Source organism: Typopeltis vanoorti, chromosome 25 (assembly GCF_054136105.1).
Source record: "Typopeltis vanoorti isolate ZY-2024b chromosome 25, IOZ_Tvanoo_1.0, whole genome shotgun sequence".
Taxonomy (NCBI): Eukaryota; Metazoa; Arthropoda; class Arachnida; order Uropygi; family Thelyphonidae; genus Typopeltis; species Typopeltis vanoorti.
In genome coordinates, this window is record NC_143573.1 from 78162256 (window position 1) to 78182712 (window position 20457).

Sequence of the window (20457 nt, forward strand, 5' to 3'; positions counted from 1 at the left end):
ATAACCTTACCGCATGCCTCTCTGGCTGAATCAATCAATGTTTTCTTCAGGGCTTGCCACTGAATCTCCAAGGTTTGGTTCCTGTTCACAAACTCTTTCATTTTGTCTTCTGTGGAACCATAGGAAAAAATAAGTCTCATTGTCCAGTTCCCCATTCTGATATTTGCCCACACCAATCTACTTGAAATTGCCTGCCATGCAAGAAGATTAACCTCGTATTTAGTGTTGAATACTATGGCTACTCCTTTTCCTTAATTGTCATTCTGAATATAACATTTTGTATTTACTGATCAGAAAGATCTCACCAATTTTTGTCTTTTTTGTTTCAGTTCACCTCTATTATATTGATCTGATACTTATCCAATTCCTGAACTAGATCCATTTCTTTGCCATTCAAGCTTCTTATGTTGATAGTGCCGATCTTGAACTCTGGTGATATTGAGTTGGGCTGTGTTTTAGGATTTGTTCCAGTAGTTGACTTTTCACTATTCACCCTGGTTCCCTGGTGAAAACAACGGGGTCCTTGTTTAACCAGACGATGTCCCCAGCCGGCATGAAATACTATCATGTTTTGCCATCATTTATATTGTGGTTTAAGTCAATAAGAATACAATTTGGTTGGCTAAATCCCAAATTGCCAGCCCATCCTCGTTCATTCAGTATCCAGATAGATACCTAACAGGGTGCACCACGAGAATGTAAGGATTGGACATTAGGTCAGAAGCCCTGGTCGGTTCTCCGCATTCCTTTAAAGTCAAGTTTTAAATTAATAATAAAAAAAAATATCAGTCTAATTCTTCAGAAAGCTTGAGGCAACAAAGCCACAATAATAATCACAAAAGATCATCTACTTATGTACCTAAGTCTAAACCTAAGTTCTCTAAACAGAAACTAGACAACACAAATAAGACAACAATTCATCCCTCAATATATGTGTGTGTACACACACACACACACACACACACACACACACACACACACACACAGCAAAACCTGAATACAATACATACATACTATCTGTTGAAAGAACACAGATAAGAAGTGCAAGTCGGCCATCATATCCATTACAAGGTGTGATAATCCTTCAAGCTGAGGTAAACATTTAAGTTTAAGTAGATTACCTTGTATTCATAGCTGCTTTCAGTTACCTATAGTAAGAAATGCAATTCCTTGCTGTATGCTCAGTAATTGGAAAACTAATGTCATTATCAATAATTTTTTGGACTAATTGTTTAATATCTTAGTCAACATAGAGAAGTCAGAAGAGCCATCAAGCAGGACAAGGAAAAGTTCTATACTAATAAATGTGAAGAGATTGAGTTTCAGATGAGGAGGCACAATTACAAAAGGATGTTTTATTTAGTTTGTGATCTAAAGCACAAGTTTAAGCCCAAATGGAGAATTCCTAACAGAAGAATTGGAAATCAAAAACAGATGGAAAGAATACTGAGGAACTGTACAACAGAGTGAATAAAGAAAATTTGGAGGAGCCCTATCACCATGAAAATTTGATTTAGAATCCTTCCACTTAGGCATGAAGTTGAAAGAGCAGTTAAGCAGCTTAACAGCAATAAGGCCCTAGGTGCAGATGGAATCCCACAGGGGATTAAGGCCACGGGAGATGGGGGATAAGAGTGTTTCATAGATTGATTACAAGAATATGGGAGACAGGATCATGGCCTAGAGACTGGAGGAAGTCAGTTTTCATACTACTACATAAGAAGGGAGATATGAAGGCTTGCAAGAACTATTAGTTTAATATCTCATGCAAGCAAAATTTTATTGAAGATCATGCTAAATAGGATTGAGGCCAAAGTTGAGGCTAAAACAAGAAGGTTTTAGGAAAGGTAAGGCACCAGAGATCAGATCCTTTGCTTTGGATCATAGAAAAATATAAAGAATTCAGACTCCCTCTGGTAATGGGTTTCTTAGACTACTCTAAAGCTTTTGACTGTGTTCAGCATGTGAAACTGTGGGAAGTAATGAAAAGAATGAGTTTTCCTTAACACATTATCAGATTGATAGCCAACTTGTACAGGTAGCAAGAAGCCAGGGTAAGAACAGGTGTTGGATTGACTGATTGGCTTCAGGTGGGAAAAGGAGTTAGGCAAGGATGTTTACTTTCTCCTCAATTATTTAGTATACATGCAAAGGGCATCATGTGTGAAGATAAGCTCAAGACAGGAATTAGGATAGGTGGCAGATTGATCAGTAATCTGAAGCATGCTGATGATACCGTACTCGTCTGTAATGACAAAGAAGAACTAGGACAAATTATTGATAAAGTTAACAAGATCAGTAATAACAGAGGGCTTCAACTCAATCCTAGCAAGACAAATATTATGGTTCTCAAAGGAAATACAAACAGGGAAGCTCTCGAGAAACAAGTGTACCTTAATGGAGAAAGAACTGAGGGAGTCGGCAAATTTGAGTACCTGGGATCCATTATTAATGTGAAGATTGCTGTTCAGAAGACATCAGAAGAAGACTAGAAATGGCTAAAACAACAGTCAGAGACATCTAAAATGTGGAAGGATAGATGGGAACAAAGTTGACGATTTTGGATGCAGTTGTTTTTCCAACAGCAACTATGGAATCGAGACTTGGAACTTAAAGAAGTGATAAGAAAAGAATAGCTGCTTTTTAGATATGGTGTTACAGAAGGCTGTTGAGGATATTATATACTGAAAGGCATACAAATGAATGGGCATTAGAAAAGATCAGTAGAACTTTAAGGCTCCTTAAGGATATTGATAAAAGAAAGTTAAAATATTTTGGACACATTGAAAGGATGGAAGGAGGACTTCTGAGAACAGTAATAGAAGGTAAAGTTCCTGGAAAAAGAGGAAGGGGTAGACCATCAATGAGATGGATGGATGGTGTTGCGTGGAGTAACTGATCTTCAGATAGTTGAAGCCTCCAGAAAGGCATACAACAGGACTACATGGCAAGGCCTGGTGTGGCACATCACCGAGCATCGGAGTGACTATATAGCATCTGTGGATGTCCAGTGAACATATGAATGAAACAATTACTTTATAAATTAATGAAAATCAGGAACACTAACAAGAAAAGAGCAGGCAAGCAGGGTGAGTTAAACTGAGTTAAATTAACAACTTATAGTAATATATGTTCCAAGGAGCAAGATGGAATCTGCAGTAAATTTCTTTTTATTGGAAGTTCAATTCGAATTGCTCAATTAAATGCATTTGTGTCGTCTGAGTGATTATTCTTCATGCCTACTTCAGTAAAATTAGGAAAACATGCATTATGGAAACTTGCTTACTGAAAGAATATATATGAATATATATTAGTTAAGTGGAGCCTTTTAACTTTGCATATTCTAATGAATAGAGAGTAAGCTGCAAAGGAAGTTCTCATATGGTCAAGTGAAACTACAGAACTTTTAACTGAATGTTATGTTCAGTTGTTTTGTAAAGTATTTAATGTTATTTCTCAGTATTGAATTTAGCTGTGAATCTGAGAATGAGTGAATATTATTCAGCTCATATGATGTAATTCAAGAATGGCAATTATTTGTATGTAAAGAGTTGACATTTAGAATAGTAGAAATTAATTTACTACTTTTAATTCAAAATCAGATTTCTTTAGAGAGATAAAGTGAATTATTTAATATAGAGAATTATATTTATTGTATATAAGCATTATAATAAATAGTTAATTTTTTTATTCAAAGAATGAAGCTCAATTATATATCAGCAAAATCAATCAAAAAAATATCAAAATCAGCATGAAAATTCATGCTGATTTTTAAGTCAATGCACCATCATGGATATGAATCTAAAACATTGTAACCAAATAAAATAATCTATAAATATTGTACATCCACAGTTCATAGAACCGGGGTTGGTGGCAGATTGCCAAGAATAGTCAATTCATGCTAAAGGGGAAAAGAAATAAAAGATGTATGAATTGGTCACCAATACGAGAAATCACGTGCTTTATACATAACAATTTCCAACTGTTATATTATACAAGCAAAATAGTTACCACTTTAAAAACTACAATGTTCATAAAAGAAAAGTTAATGTTCCAACATGTAATAATAAACAACTCAACCCACAAGACACATTGATTACCCTATTATCGGAATGAATTCTCCTTCTTCTGACATGCGCAGAAGTGTCGAAGGGTCTCACATCTGTGGGCGTACAGTATATTGTTATATTATACTTCATGACTCACTTTAACATATAGGCTGGAATAACATACTTGGAGCAATCAAGCTTCAAATATAACAGAGGCCCTCTCCATCATTGCCATTATTTAATGTGATGATTTCACAATTTTGCAATGTGGTCCCTGAATTTCAAGTCCTTGTCCACCACCATTCCAAGATCTCTCATTACTTTTGCCTCCTTTAAAGTTTCCCCACCAAGTGTGTACTTTGCATCTCATATCTGCTTGTCTCTTCTCGTCAGATGTCATCTCCTTCCAGGAGGTTGACTACCATGAGCTTCCACCATGTACAGTTTTGTGCTTCTCTTTTGCATTCTTCATAGGACAAAAAGGTCCAGTCCTTAATATTTCCCATCCAATCTGTTCTTTGTCTTCCTCTTTGTTTTTTTCCTTGTATCATTCCTTCTAGAAGTGTTTTTTTGTAGGGATTCATGCCTTAATATGTGACCAAGGTAGGTGGTTTTCCTTTTCTTAATGGTTACCAAATCTGCTTACCAAATTTCAAAACCTTACACTTTGCAACATTGAAATGACAGTTCCATACTGTTGCTCACTCATACAGTCTATTCAAGTTGTCTTATAAGGACACATCTGCTTGACTCTACATTGATCTACCTAATTTTGCATCATCTGCAAACAGTTGCATAACACTAGCTAAAGCCATCCCAATATCATTAATATACAAATTCAACAACAATGGCTCCAATACAGACCCCTGTGGCACACCACTAGTGATGACTTATCTTTTAGGATACTACACCCCAACATACAACTTTTTGATACCTATGTGACAGTGAGTTACAGATCCACTTACTAGTCTGTTATCCAATCCCATCTGTTTCAGTACGTAAGTTAGTAAAAGATGACCTCCCTTTAAAAAACCCATGCTGACAACCACAGAGAATACTGCTGTTATCAACCCATTTTATCATTCTAGTTCTCACCGAGCTGTCTCCTACACTTTTCATAATTATTACCTTTGTTATTCCACCTATATCATTTCCTCACAGAAGTCTTCATATGGCTAGCCACAACCCATGTGATTACTTTATTATCTCTCTCATCAAATGCAGGAATGTGCAAAACACCATTCACAATTACACCCCCTGATGAAATGATCAACTCCAAAATTCTTGATCCTCACATGAACTCAAGAAATTCATTTTTCTTATTCCCAAATGCAATCTATTCACTCCAATTTATACTGACATAATTAAAAATCACTCATAATAATCACCCTTCCCTTGTTCCCTATACATTTCTTCATTACAACAATCTGAATTCCCTGGCCTATAGCAGCATCTGATGAAATATCTCTTCCTGTTAACTTCCACCTCACACCATACTGACTCAAAACCATTGCCATTATTTACATCTTGCATCTACACTTTGTGCATAGACCGCGCGGTTAGCCTAGTGGCTTTGCGCTTCACAACCATATGCCTCGGGAAGGAGTGTCCCAGGTTCGATTCCCGTTGTAGACGTGAGGAATTTGAGGATCTTCCTCAGGCATAGCCAAGTTAGCCGGTCTTGGGTGCGGTCAGTAGGGTTTTTTCTGCCAGTTTATCTGGCGTTTTTCATCCCGCAAGCAGGCAAACCGGCCCCGTGAACATACGCCTCTACAGTCAAAAATATATCCCCCCCCCTGCGGCAGACCAGGCGATGGGTCGGTTGGGAGTAGTACTAACAAGAAGTCGCATCTAAGTAACATGTGGACCCTGCATAGGAAGCGGGAATAACGCGTAGAAGAAGAAGAAGATCTACACTTTGTGCACATATAATTCATCTGCTGTCATCAATAGCAACCCCCCCCGTCCTTTCTATCCTCAGGGAAAATATCATACCCTTCTATTTCTATTCACATCAGGATATCATCCTTATCCAACCATATTTCACTTATTCCAACAATTTTTTCAATAAATAAACTCAATCAATGAATACAAATCCTTTCAGGAGGTTGACTACCTCCTGGAAGGATTTGTAAATAAACTGAACAATTCATTTTTAGATCTGTAATCAGTCCTGTTCATGATACTTGTAGATTATGATTGCCTCATGCCTAAGCATTCCCAATTACAGTTATTACCACTTACCCTATTGATATCTTCAGACTCAACTACACTCTGTAAATCCTAGGCTATCATTCCTATACTGATCACCCTCACACACGCATTCACTACTCTTCCAACATCCACTTTCTCTCTCTTTCTCTCTCTCCCTATCCACCCTGTTACAAATGACTTGCAAATGACCCCCCCCCCCCCATTTTCCTGTCCATCTTGCATTTTCATTCTATCATTATCATTCACAGTATTACTATTCCCATTTACAATCACTAGTTCATCTCTCTCCTGAACTTTTGCTTCACCTCTTACTTCCTCTGCTCTCTTTGCTCAAATCACTCATTGTTCCTCCTTGCAGCAACGGTCTCTCTGACTCACACCAAATCCATTCAAATGCAATCCATCATCCCTGCTCTCAGTCTCAACTCACCATTATCATACCTAGGCAACACACGCTGACTACCCTTCCAATCACACTGCCTTTCACTCTCCATAACAACCTCCCGATATCCATTCTTACATGCTCTTTATGTCCTACCAAGTCATTTGTTCCAACCACCACTAGCTTGCTTGCTTCTCTTATCTGACTCATCAGTTATGGAAAACACACCTTATGGAATCCCTCATTAGTCACACCTCTAATAATGGAATTTCCATACATTGCTATTCTTGAGTCACTCATTCATTCATCACCTCTTTTTCTCTGCTTTTCTTTGTCCTATCCTTTTGTACTTGTCCATTCTTATCCACCAAACTTCTTGTCTCACTACGCATATTTTTCATTTCACTTTTCATTCTGATCACCTCATTTTTCTCAAGTCTTGGCATCTTGGCAATTAAACTGTGTCAGTCTGTCATTCATTTCTTTCATTTCCTCATCTCAAACTTTTTTTCTTCCACAGTGTCACTCACTTCCGGTTCTTCAGCTATACTTTCTTTCGCTTACATAGTTCTGCTCACTTCTATTCTGTGATTTATACAATCATTTGCTCCTGCAACTGCTTCTGTTCCATGATTCATATACAGTCATTTGCACCCACAATGGTGCACTCTTTCATTCCATCTGTCAGTTTTGCATTTATATATTACATATAATCTAACTTTATATGTATTATGATTTCTTACTCAATTTATATATATATATATATATATATATATATATTGGTTTGCTTTGGTTATATTGGTTATATATATAGATTGGCAAAACCCAAATTATCTGAACCTGAATAAAGCTATTAAGAAATCTTGTCAAAAAGATAAAAATAGCTATATCCAAAAAACATCTGTAAAGAACTAGAAAGATACTCCAACTCTAATGAAACAACAGATTTATTCAAGAAGGTTAACAATGTAACCAAAAAATTCAAACCAAAACTTAACATAATTACAGAGGAAAACAGAGGTAAGCTCTTAAATGACACTAGTGACATAGTCAAAAGATGGAAAGAATATTGTGCCGAGCTTTACAAGGACCCAGCTATTCAACAAGAAGACAAAGGAGCTATGGTAAACACAGAAACGGAAATCCTCAAAAATGAAGTACAACAAGCAATCAAAAAATTAAGGAATAACAAAGCCCCAGGTCCTGATTCAATACTGGCTGAAATGCTGAAAAACCTTGGAGAGAATGCAGTCAACTGGATACATGATTTATGCAACAAAATCTGGAAGATGACCAAATGACTGGACTAATTCAACCATTATCCCAATCTACAAGAAAGGCAATCACAACAAATGTGAAAACTACTGCACCATTGCTCTTATCTCACATACCAGCAAGATTTTACTACACATTATTAAGGAAAGTTTACAAAGTTTTATAGACCATCAGATCTCAGAAGAACAAGCAGGATTCAGAAAAGGTCAAGGAACTAGAGATTATATATCTAACATGAGACAAATAATCGAAAAAGCAAGGGAATTCAACTTAATATAGAATAGAATCAGAAATACCAAACCATCTGGTAACCCTCATAAAGAACTTATATCAACAAAATCAAGCAACAGTAAGAATTGAAAACTCAGTGTTCCCTGCATTCCAATTTGAAAAAGGTTCAAGACAAGGATGCATACTCTCACCATTACTATTCAACCTTTACAGTGAAACCATAATGAAAAGATCCCTAGAAAAGTGGAATAGAGGCATTAAATTAGGTGGCCTAACAATCACTAACCTACGATACGCAGATAACACAGTGATAATAGCAACAAATGAACAGGAATTGAAATCCATCCTAAATCAATTAGAATGGGAAAGCTAAAGCCATGGTTTACGAATAAATCAAGACAAAACCAAAATAATGGTTTTAAACAACACAAAAGAGATAGATGTAGAAAGAATTGAAATTTTCGACAATTTTAATTACCTTGGAGTGATAATAACAAAAAAAAAAAAAATGGATGTAAAAAAGAGATAAGAAGAACAGCACTAGCTAAGAAAGAGATGACTGATTTAACTAAGATCTGGAAAGACAGACATCTCCAAAAAGACCAAAATTAAGCTTGTCGAAACCTTAGTTTATTCAATCTTTCTCTATGCTTCTGAATCTTGGAAAATGACAAGAGATGACAGAAGTAGAAGAATTGAGGCATTCAAGCTCTGGTGTCGGAGAAGATTGTTAAGAGTGTCGTGGACAGAAAAACTAAAACAAAAATATACTAGAAGAACTGAATATCCACACAAGACTGATAAACATAATTGATAAGAGAATAGTGCAATATTTTGGACACATATGTAGAAGGGAAGGCAACTGTCTGGAAAAAATAATCATCTAACATCAGACAAATAATCGAAAAAGCAAGGGAATTCAACTTAAGCCTTTATCTATGCTTTATAGGTTACTCCAAGGCCTTTGACTGTATGAGATGGGATATTTTATGACAGTTATCAAAGATGATAAATGTAATGACACAATTTAAGATGATAATCTTAAAACACTGATTACATATGCAAACAAGATATGTAATCAGTTGGACTATCCTACTAACACTGAGATCAAAAGCATTCATAAGCTCTGCAAAAATATCACCTCTTAGCTTTAAGAAGTCAATAATAAATTAAGACTCTATAATTCCAAGTTTTCTTGAATTCACACTATTTCTGATATATAGTGTTAGGCTTAGGGTTCATGAGATAGCAGCAGTTGTCTGACATAATGTCCTTCTCAGGTCTACTAAAATCATTGTTCACTTTCATCCAACTACCAACTACACTAGTGGCCAAATTTGTGGAAACCTTTTGGAAAAAGTGTATTTCTGAGGTTTGATGGCTCATAACACCACTTTTTTTTTGAGTAATACCATAAAATTATATATCAATGGAAAGATAAGTTAATCAAGAATGTAATGCAATAACTTTTAAGAAGGATTTTTTATAGAACAGCAGTTATAAAGAAGAAAAGTGAAACACACAGAAAAAATGAGATATACAAAAATTCTGACAATGTGAGTTAATAGTTGGGTAACCTTTAGCGTTAATTACGGCCTTACAACGCCTTCCCATGGAGTGAACGAAGTTTTTTAGTTCTGCAGCTGTTATAATGTGAAACCAAGATTGAAATATTGCTTCTATTTATTGAATTTTATTGCTGGGTTGCTTCTGACTAACAAGTTTCTTTAGTCGGCTCCATAGATTTTCGACTGTGTTAAGGTCTGGGCTATTCCCAGGCCATTCCAGGAGTGGAATATGATTATCTTGAAACCACTTTTTGCATACAGCAGCAACGTGACATGACATGACATGGAGCTTAACCCTGCTGAAATATAAATGCTTCATTATCTTGGAAAAGATCACGTGAGGAAGGCTTCAGTTTGGGCTCAAGTATTTCATTTATGTATTTTTGGGCATTTATATTCCCATTAACCACGCAAATTCTGCCCACACCTTTTTGATGTCATACAACCCCAGATCATAACACTAAGTGGGTGTTTCACAGTAGGTGTAATGCAATCAGGATGCAGATCTTCTCTGATTCTTCTCCTTACGTATTTTATGCCATCACTACCAAACACATTGTGAACTGAAATAGGGCTGAGATTTAATATTTAATTTCAGTTATCTCAAATTAAGATTCAATTTGAGATAACTGAAATTTGGCTTGGATGAGCTCTAAGGTTTCCTTGACATTTGTGAACAGGGAGGAGACGTCAAAACTGACCATTATGTCAGTATGTTGGAATGAGAAGTTTTCTATACTGACTTTGAAGTGGGCCGAGTTTTTTACGTGTGATGATGTATTGCCAGTATAATGTGAGGGCGCTTTGGCTGATTTGTATGTGGGGGAATCAATGCCATTCACTATGGGATGTAATGGCACATTTCGTTATGGCTACAACTTCAAAAAAATCCAAAAAATATTAAAACCAGTTAACCCCCCCCCCTCTCCACCTTCATAATTACACTAAATCCATCATTATTCCCTATGGAGCACCTCTGAAAAGTTAACCAAAATCTTAAAAAAATATGACGACTTCTTGTTACAAACCATATAAAAAACTGGCATCCCTTATCTGCTCCACCAAAGACCAACCATTTCCCCTAGACCTACCTGGGGTATACCAGGTCCCTTGCAGCTGTAAACTGTCCTACTTTGGCCAAACAGGCAGGACAGCAAATGTGAGGATTTCAGAACACAAAGACTACATCCGGTTTCATCAGTACAGCCACACTGTGCTTGCAGGCCATGCTCTGGATACCCACCACAAAATATGTTGGAAGAAAGTCACGTTAATACACCACAGCAAATTTAAATATGAAAGATTGTTCATGGAATCAGCCTCAGCTCTAAAAAACTTTCCAAACCTCAACAAATTTGGATGCATGAGACTGCTCCAAATTCAGGAAGCTTGCATCATGAGAACTTCAGCCCAACAGCCAAGACAACCCAATATAGCCCGCTATGGGGCACACTTAGGACTCTAGCAACAACAGTAGTTTTCTCTCTTCTGCTTCATTTGATTTTTTGTAGTGCCTGCATGCACGTGTCATAGGTGTATGTTCCCATGAAGATGGCAATGTGACATTGCCAAAATATAGGAGATATTATTAAAGTTTCTTTGAATTAATATTCCAGTATACGTTGTAAATTCCTTAAATAATTTAATAGTCCTAGATGTCTTGATACATGTCAACCAGATGAATTCCTGGCATTCTGGGATTCATTTGATTGACACGAATCCCCTCCCAAACATGCAGATACATCAACTAGCAGTCACATCACAACCTTTCCTAAGAGTATTCTGATGATAACATCCTCACTATTGAAGGTATGCAATACCTTTTTAGCCAATTGCTAGTCTCAATGAGAACAAAAATCATACCAACATGCTTCTCATACCAAAACACAACTACAGTAAAACTATCACCATCAGATATATCCATGGTATTTCTGAGACATTAGCAAGAATCCTGAAGAACACATACACCATTCAAAAAAACTGGAACTTCTTATTCACTCTCTCTCTCAAGATTTACCTGGTTCTACCAAGTGTTCTGCAGCTGTATGGTTTCCTACACCGCCAACGTCAGTATCTCTAAACACAAATAATACAGCTGATCCCACCACTATGGCTACTTAGGATCTGCTCATACCTTGGAGTCATGCCTCAGAACCCAACACAAAAGAGCCACATTACTTTATAGGTGCAAATAATCTTAAAAAAATATGACCTGACTTCTTGTTACAAACCATATAAAAAATTGGCATCCCTTAGCTACTCCACCAAAGACTATTATATCTGAACTGTTGGTTCAGACCATCAGCCCAAATGCCAAGAATATCCAATCAAACCTATTAAAGGATATTTGATACCGTTTATTTAAACAGTATTAGATGACCAATTAAAGCATTTACAAGACCAAGTTCTCTGTTGAATTTTTCCCAGCTGTGAAAGCTGTTTATGTTATGCACTGACAATGTGAAAGAAATGTGAAGATGAACAAAAAGAATGACAATATTACTATACTGGTTGGACAAGTAAAAGGAAATGATCATAATTGGAAATTTTAATTATAGGAAAATACTAACTTAAAGAAGAGATTGTATCATCATCATCAAATTCCTGCCATGTACCCTCAAGGGGTGTACAGGATATGATAGTACTACATGAAATAATTACATCATTACTAACTTCCTATCTACAATTTTCCTCCAAATCAGTCTGTTACTTGTCAAGACCCCAACATTATCAGATCTTATATTTCTATCGTCTAAGGCACTTTGTGCCGTATCAATCGACATATATCTTGGTCTTCCTCTGGGTCGTTTTCCTGCCAACCTGGCAGAGAACACTTGTTTTGCTAATCTTTTCACTCCCATTCTATTTAAGTGACCATACCACCTGAGATTAGCTCTGCTAATGCATTCCTGGATGTTGACAATGCCAAGTTCTTTCCGAATATCCTCATTTTTAATATGATATTGCCATTGATGCCATCTGTTCACGCCTCTAATCTTTCTCAGGACTCTCATATCTGCAGTCTCTAGTCTTTGGTCAAGTGTTTTACTTCTGACCCAGCTCTCAGATCCATAAGTTAAAACTGGTTTGAACACTGTCCTGTATACAGCTAATTTAGTGTTCTGACTAATTTCTCTCATATTCCATATGAATTTATTCAATTGACTTCCCACCATACCAGCTTTGCTGATTCTGTTGTCTATTTCTATATTTAATTTACCATCTTCAGTAAAAATCGTGCCTAAGTAGCTGAAATGTTTTACTTGTTCCACAGGTTCTCCATTCACAACACAGTTGACATTTTCAATGATTCTGCCTATTTTCATTGTCTTTGTCTTTTTATTGCTGACTTTCATACCATATCTATTACAACAGTTATTCAATTTAGTCAGAATCTTGCAAACTTGTAGCGGATTTATTTAGAAGTATAACATCATCCGCATAAAGCAAAGAGCTGACATCAACATCTCCAATTTTGATATCAGGTTTAATACCACATTCCTTCATAATGTGATCCATATAGATAATGAATAACAGAGGGGATAATGTACATCCTTGTCTCACATCAGATTTAACATTAAACCATCTTCCCATACTTCCTTCAATTCTAACAGCTGACTTACAACTCAAATAAAGACTAAGTATTGCTTGATGTAATGCCCCATTGACACCATATAACTGCAGCGTATTGAATAGCTTCTCTCTTGGCACCTTGTCATATGCCTTTTCCAAATCGACAAAACTTAAATACAGATCTTTGTTATATTCCCATGCTTTCTCGACTATTTGTCGTAAAGTGAAGATCTGATCCTGACAGCCTCTATTTGGCCTGAATCCAGCTTGTCCTTCACCCAGCTTTTCTTCCACAATTCTTCTCAACCGTTTCTCAAGTATATTTGCATAGATCTTGCCAGGAACACTCAGTAGGGAAATACCTCTGTAATTCTCACATTCAGTTTTATTTCCCTTTTTATATATGGGTACTATGAGAGCTCTACTCCAACCACTGGGAATTCATCCCTCTGTCTAGGCTTTTTGAACTATGCAGTGCAGCCACTGTAAGACTTTTATACCACCATACTTCAGCATTTCTGGTCGAATATCATCTACTCCTGCTGCCTTTCTACATTTCAAGCCTTTGATGGCTTTTTCTACTTCAAGTATGGATATATATTCCTGACTGCATGCCTGGTCAGTGTTTTTTACCACTGTGCTGTCATCACTGCTTGTTTCATTTAGCAGTTTTTCAAAGTAATTACTCCATACTTCAAGGATATCTTTTTCTCCTGTTTTCATGTCACCTTTATCATCTCTAACTCCTTTTACAGCACTCTTTCCTCCATTCCTAAGCTTCTTCAACAACCTCCAGAATATTTTGCCACCTTCTTGATATTTATTTTCTATATTCTTGCCAAAGTCCTCCCATGACTTTTGTTTAGCTAGTTTTACACAGTGTTTAGCATTCTTGCATTTGTCTCTATATTCTCCAAGAGCACAAGCTGACTTATTTGACAGGAACTTTTGATATGCTTTCTTCTTTTCCTTCACTGCCTGTTTAACTTCCTGTGTCCACCAGGGAGTTCTGATTTTTTTATCCTTGCAGACAACCTCACCACATGCCTCTCTGGCAGAATCAATCAATGTTTTCTTCAGAGTTTGCCACTGCATCTCCAAGGTTTGATTCCTGTTCTCAAACTCTTTCATTTTTTTTTCAATAATTTTTGTGTATTTTAGTCTACAGTTCACATCTGAGAGCTGCTCAACTTTTATTTGCTTTAAAACTTTCTTACATGTTATTCTTTTCAATATGAAATTCAATTTTATCCTGCTCAAGACTAAATAGTGATCACTTCCAATTTCAAATCCTCCGTACACTCTGGTGTCCTGCACCAGGGGGAAAACATCACTATCAACAATAACATAGTCAATGAGACTTTTCTTATTCCTTGCCTCTTCTCTCCATGTGAATTTGTGCACATTTTTATGTTGGAACATGGTGTTAGTAATAACCAGTCCATGTCCTGAGCAGAAATCCAACAGGCATTTGCCATTATTATTATTAGCTTTGTTCTTTTTCTAAATTTTACCAAAATATTTTTGTATGTCTGACAATTATTTCCTACTCTGCTATTTAGATCCCCAACAAGGACCAACTTTTCCTCTTTCATTCTGTCAGTGGGCTTTCTCTAAAGACTCACAAAAATTCCTCCACTTTTACCTTAGTAGAACCTTCTGTGGGACCATAGGCACAAATAAGTCTCATTGTCCAGTTCCCCATTCTCATATTTGCCCACATTACTCTACTTGAGACTGACTGCCATTCAAGAAGATTAGCCTCGTATTTTGTGTTGAATACTATGGCTACTCCTTCTTTTCCTTGATTGTCATTGCCTGAATATAACATTTTGTATTTATTGCTCAGAAAGATCTCACCAGTTTTGGTCTTTTTTGTTTCAGTCACCCCTATTATGTCGATCTGGTACTTATCTAATTCCTCAGCTAGCTCCATTTCTTTGCCATTCAGGCTTCTTACGTTGATAGTACCGATCTTTAACTCTGGTGATGTTGAGTTGGGGTTTGTTTTCAGATTTGTTCCAGTAGCTGACTTTTTGATGTTGGCCCTGGTTCCCTGGCGAAAACAACGGGGGCCTTGTTTAACTGGGTGATGCCCCAGACGGCATGAAATTTTGTCATGTTGTACCATAATTTTTTATTTTGGTTTAACCAATAAGAATACAATTTGGTTGGCTAAATCCCAAATTGCCAGCCTATCCTCGTTCGTTCAGTATCAAAGTAGATACCCAACAGGGTGCACCACGAGAAGGTGAGGATTGGACATTAGGTCAGAAGCCCTGGTCGGTTCTCCACATTCCTTTAAAGGCTATGTGGAGGTCTCCTCTCAGTTATACAGCTTTGACCCTTAAGCACCCCGAAGAGATTGTGTATAGAAAGTAAATTTCTAATTTCTGAGAGATAGCTACAATAGGCAGCAGTTGATGAAAGCAACATAGTTCTAGAGTACTGGATTTGGTAAAGTAGGAAGGTTTTTCACTTGGTTACAAGTTAAACTTGCCAAGGAAACTATAATCAATCCTATATTCAAGTGTAAGCAAATAAATTGTGTGCGTATGAAGTATCTTCAAGGCTGGGCAACTTGTATATAGAGGCTAATGACTTTAATCAATTGCCTCAGTATTCTATAATGCAAAGTACACATCCTTTCCCATGTATAATGCTATTCATTATGGAAAGGGCCACTACCCAGACCAGTTCTCATAACTGGTCTGAACGTTACTGAGGCCTCATCAGTGAGAGCCAGACCCACACCAAATTGTGTGTGTGTGTGTGAATTTGGTCACCTGGTTTCCACTGTGATTCAGGTGAAAAGTCTGGAGAGAGAGAGAGAGTCCATTTCCAGAGATGGGTAACTAAATGCAGTTTTTAGAATTTAGAAGGTAGTTATGGGAAAGAAACATATTTCCAAAGTCAGAGGATAGACAAAAAGGAAATTATATGACAGCATTTAAGTAAGTCAGAGGATTTCGCACGATTAACATGGAAGGATTGTAACAGAAAAGAGGGCGAGGCGAAAGGAGACCGAGAAGCCATTTTTGGAAGTTGTGTAAAGATATAGTGATAAGAGCAAATGTGATAAGAATGATGAATGAGTGGAATGTATTGCCAGAATGTGAGTGCTAGGAGAATGAGTGAGTGGAATGCACTGTAAGAATCTGTCGTAAATGCTAGAAATGTGAGTGAGCTTAAGGTTCAAATATCAGAGATATTTTGCTAGTTAAACAAGAGCCACATGATGTCTGTTAACTCCATAAATGTTTGTTACCAATAATAATTAATAGCTTTAATTTCATTTCACATGTATAATGCCTAATCAACATAACCACATCTAACACTAAGATTTTAAAAGATGTATGCCAACAGGTTTTATAATAGATACAAAAATTTGAGAACAGAAGAGGTGATGCAACTGAAGAATTAATTACAAAGAGAAAGAAGTGAACAAAGTAAAGAAAAAAAATCTTATCAGAAACTATCTTTTTTCCCCCTCCACAAAAGATCGATTATAAAAATACAATATTTGGTGTCTTTACCTCTTTCATGTTTTGAAGATTTCCCAAGTCGGGGGATACGAGCAAACTGTGTCTTTTCTATTTCTTCTAATATGTGTGGACTTGGTTTTCTAGGTCTGAATATACCAGGAATAAAACCAGCTGTTTTGAAGAGAATATAAAAAACATGCATGTATAAAATATGAAAAAAGTATGTTTTAATATCACGCATTTCCTTTTGTAACTATTATATGAGAAACAAAATCCATAACTGGTCCTCAAATTTAATATACTTAAAGGTGTTGTTCAATTACAGATTGTTTATTCCTAATATAGTAGATAAAGAACTTATCTTGTGGCTTAATGAAATGAAAGATATATATTACAAACAATAATTAAAATGAATTTTAATTATTAAACCAATATTTTTCCATCATGAAGGAACCCACAAGCTACAATCTACAAATATACTTATATAAAGGCAATTCCAGTCTCTTAAATTGCTGGAAGCTTCACAATAACATATTTTTGAATTAAATTGACAAAGTTAAGAGCAAATTCAAGGAAAGGTCACATATTCTCCTAGATGCTTTTTTTAAAGGAGGGATTGGTGTTAAGCCATTTTTTTTATTTTAAACAGTAATAACAGCGAGAACTGGGATGTACACAAGTAAGGATTAGTAAAAAAAAATTTTTTTTACCATGTTGCCAGAAGAATGCAATAGAATGGATGAAAGAAAGAGATGAGCAGCAGTTGCCACAATGGGTTAGAAGATGAACCATATGTCGGTGGTAGCTGGTTGAATCAAGGATGTTAAGAGCTTTCAAGGGAGAGTGATAACAGAACTATTGCTCAGATGAGCATTGTCCAGTAATGGAAGCACCTGTAAAAATATAAAAAGCAGATTGGGATTTGTGTATTACAGAAGGTAGTGAATCAGTGCGAGGAGAGTTAGTAATCATCTAACTGCTATCTACTGAACAGCATAGCAGCCTGGATTTTTATAAAGTTTTTGGAGTCTTACCCAAACATAGGAACAATACAACTTTCTTTCTTTTTTTTTTTTTTTTTTTTTTTTTTGTAATATACACAAGAGGTTGTTCAAACCTGTAGTATGCTTGTACTACAGGTTCAAAATCGGCAGAAAAGTAAAAAGAAACTTCTTAAACTGGACTGAGGACCTGCACAGCAGATGTACTCTAGAAAATAATTGTTCCAAAAAAAGCAGCAGTAAAATAAATGAACAAGGAGGTGTGAGGAGGGATGTAGGCAGCAGAAACTTAGCATCCATATAAAACAGAGTAGAGTGAACTGATGAGAGAGGGGTCATTAACACTTTCATTGCCAATCTGAAAATTGGAATTTCGTGTGGTGGCCAAATTTTTTATATTTTTTTATTTAGTTAGCGATGTCCACGCGATAACACGTGATCGGCCGTTTGGTGAGAACTCGCATCGCGTGATCACGCGATATCGTTCATTGCCAAGCTGAAAATTGGAATTTCGTGTGGTGGCCAACTTTTTTTTATTTTTTTTATTTAGTTAACGACGGCCACGCGATAACGCGTGAGAGACCGTTTGGTGAGATCGCGCGCTATCGTGTGATTGGCAATGAACGTGCTGATCAACCTAACTGTTCTCTTCTGTACAAAGTGAATGGTAGAATAGATTTTGTCATGTTAATATGTGTGTTTGTATAGGGTTACAAGGTTCAGAAGTAAAGCAACAACTTGGAGATAAGAAAAAACCTAATTTCTTGGATGAAGAAGCAAGAATATTTTTAATATGCTTATGCCAAGAGTAATTCAAAGTTATAGTTATCATATTTTCTATGGATTTGGGTGGTGTACTAAAAAGCAAGCTTGAAAGAAAAAGGTTCTTTTTGTGTGAGAAATAAAACAGGACTGAGTATTACAAGCACTGAATCAGCACCCCACTAAAGAAAAGTTTGAAGATCCAAATTCATGATTGTAGAAGTTAATCCGAAGTTTTGGTGACTGGTGTAGTATGAAGTCTGTCAACTGGAAATATCAATACAGTATAATGTCACCAGCAAAACTATGTATGGGATACTCATAATTTTCTGAATTTTTTCATGTCACTCTTAATTAAGATAATTAACCAAAAATAGCAAAGTTTTTATGGTAATGGAGCTGCCCCTGTGTTCCAATATAAGGCTAAGATTAAGTTCTAACTAATTAAGCTTTTTATATATTAAAATAGAATAAAAACAAAATGCTTGAGTGTATATTTTTTGAAGGAAGTAATGACATGGTATTTGGAGCTGAACTTAACTGAGATAAAAATATAAAATTTTCTAAAAAAATACTGAGGATGAAGAAGCAGATATGTGAGCACATAGAAACATACATATCCAATAACGAATATGAATAACAAAAAAGATGATGAACAAAATGTACTGTAGATTTTTTAAAGTTAAGAATTAAAGCTTAAGAACTAAAAAAATCAAGACAAAAGGAACAATTGTGTGTGGGGGGGTGCAAAAGGATCAAAAAGCTAGATAACTGGGAAGAGACCTCATGTAGCTTTGTAAGGAATGTAGAGTTCTGACTGGGGCTTCTGACCTAATCTCCAAACCATACCTTCTTGTTGTGTACTATATTAAGTATCTATCTGGATACTGAATGAATGAGGATGGGTTGGCATCCTCATTCATTCAGTAAGAATACAATTTGGTCAAGTAAACTGACCAAATTGTATTCTTATTGGCTTAAACCATAATGCAAAATGATGGTACAAGAGGACAGAATTTCATGCTTGCTGAGGCACTGTCAGGTTAAACAAGGTCCTTGTTGTTTTCATTCAGGGGAACCAGTGCAAACAGCAAAAAGTCAACTACTGGAACAACTCCCAACTCAAATCAGCAGAGTTCATGATTAGCAATATCAATATAAGACACTGGAAAAGAAATGGAACTAGCAAAAGAATTCGATAAGTACTAGATTGGCATAATATGTGTTAGCAAAACAAAGAAAACAAAAACAGATGAGATATGACCATCTCATCATCATCATTATCTATTCATTGGACATCATCAGATGCCGTATGGTCACTCCATAGCTTGGTGATGTGCCACACTAGTCCTGGCCAGGTGGTTCTGTTGCATGCTTTTCTGAGGTTTCAACTCTCTGAAGATCTCACTGCAGACACCCCCATCCATTCATCTCATTGGTGTAATTCTGGTAGATATAAGTAACCAAAGATTGGTGTAATTCTGGTAGATACAAGTTACTCCATAACTTGGTGATGTGCCACACTAGTCCTGGCCAGGTGGTTCTGTTGCATGCTTTTCTGGAGGTTTCAACTCTCTGAAGATCTCACTGCAGACACCCCCATTCATTCATCTCATTGGTGTAATTCTGGTAGATATAAGTAACCAACATATATGCCTATTATTTTTTCTGGAAATAATACTAAAATATTAAATATAAAAACTTTAATTAATACTTTCCTTTATTTCGGAAACATTACACTGCCATCATGAGGGATCACAAAAAACAACATGTGCACGAAGGCACTAACACTCGGCTCATTTGTCCAGTGTTAGTGCATGCACGCACATATAATTGTTTTTGTGACTTAACGCTTCCTATCATACAAATTGAGTAAAAAGAAGCAGTAGAAAACAAACAGAAGCCTAATGCTGAAGA

At 36.3% G+C, this 20457-nt stretch overlaps 1 protein-coding gene across 1 annotated transcript in view; it reads right to left on the reverse strand.

Moving 5' to 3' along the window:
- The window catches only part of egg (SET domain bifurcated histone lysine methyltransferase eggless), a 625200-nt gene that overhangs the window by 107308 nt on the left and 497435 nt on the right, over positions 1-20457 (reverse strand). Inside the window, exon 23 of the mRNA XM_090414562.1 lies at positions 16829-16948. Within this exon, the coding sequence (XP_090270688.1) occupies positions 16829-16948 (120 nt within the window). The remainder of the gene's footprint in view (positions 1-16828; positions 16949-20457) is intronic.